General features: G+C 39.3%; 1 protein-coding gene across 7 annotated transcripts in view; it reads right to left on the bottom strand.

Annotated features, from left to right (window-relative positions):
* Positions 1-884, bottom strand: part of PTPN3 (protein tyrosine phosphatase, non-receptor type 3) — a 306,004-nt gene that overhangs the window by 78,686 nt on the left and 226,434 nt on the right. For 6 of the 7 annotated variants that reach the window (XM_025209236.1, XM_025209238.1, XM_006027902.3 and 3 more), the window contains one exon: positions 206-283. The exons of the other annotated variant lie outside the window; for it this stretch is intronic. In XM_025209236.1, coding sequence (XP_025065021.1) covers positions 206-283 — 78 coding nt within the window. The remainder of the gene's footprint in view (positions 1-205; positions 284-884) is intronic. 7 annotated transcript variants of the gene reach the window in all.

Here is an 884-nt window from a genome sequence, read left to right as displayed (position 1 = left end):
GTACGTGCTGTCAGCGGAGGTGAGCAGGGACCACTTGCAGCTGCTGGAGACCACGTTGGCAGGAAGGGGAGGTGGCAACCGGCCACAGAAGCCAGTGGTGGCCAGTCTCAGGGGGGGGGGGGGGGGGGGGGGGGCATGTGCCCCCTCCCATGTCCCCCCTATGCATCGCCTATGATTAACAGGGTTCTAAACACTGTCCTTTTACCTTTAGATTAAATCCAAATTTCCCATCTTCATCTGGGGTAATATGCACCGAAAGTAAATCCCCATCTATTACTTCATTCTGTAACACATTAAAGATATTCTAGATTTTCCAATTCTCTAGACAAAATAGAAGCAATTATTTTCTATATATAATGGATCAAAAAACCCACAAACCTCCAACTAAACGTATCATAAAAAGAAAAAGAGCTAGGACAGTACAATACATTCCAATTTGATCTTCACGTTTATTACAGAGGAAATGGCAGCAACTGTGACAGTTGACATTCCATTTTTTTTTTTTTTTTTTTTTTTTATCTTAAGCATGTTACTCATAACCTTTTGGGATTGTCATTGGCTAGGTCTGATATTTTCAACATTTGGTCTTTGTCAAGGTGATTTTTCCCCCATGCAATTGGGGCCAAAACCAGCTCAACCATTTTTAATTAAAATGACTGAAAATATTTTCCATGATAGATGAGGTATTGGACTTTTTTTTTTTTTTTTTTTTTTTTTTTAATTATTTTGGAAGAGTTTCAGAAGCCAGTGTGGCTGAAGCTTAAGACTTAATAACCTTCATCCAGGGGAAGTTAATTTCTGCTGCTTTGCAGCAAATTAGCTGCTATTCGATTGAAATGTTGACCTTTAATTCTCAAAAACAATACTCTCCTAAAGTTCACAAC

This window comes from Alligator sinensis, unplaced genomic scaffold (genome assembly GCF_000455745.1).
Source record: "Alligator sinensis unplaced genomic scaffold, ASM45574v1 scaffold823_1, whole genome shotgun sequence".
Classification (NCBI taxonomy): domain Eukaryota; kingdom Metazoa; phylum Chordata; order Crocodylia; family Alligatoridae; genus Alligator; species Alligator sinensis.
The sequence above is the reverse complement of the archived record's forward strand: the minus strand, read 5'-3'. Positions and strand labels throughout refer to the sequence as shown.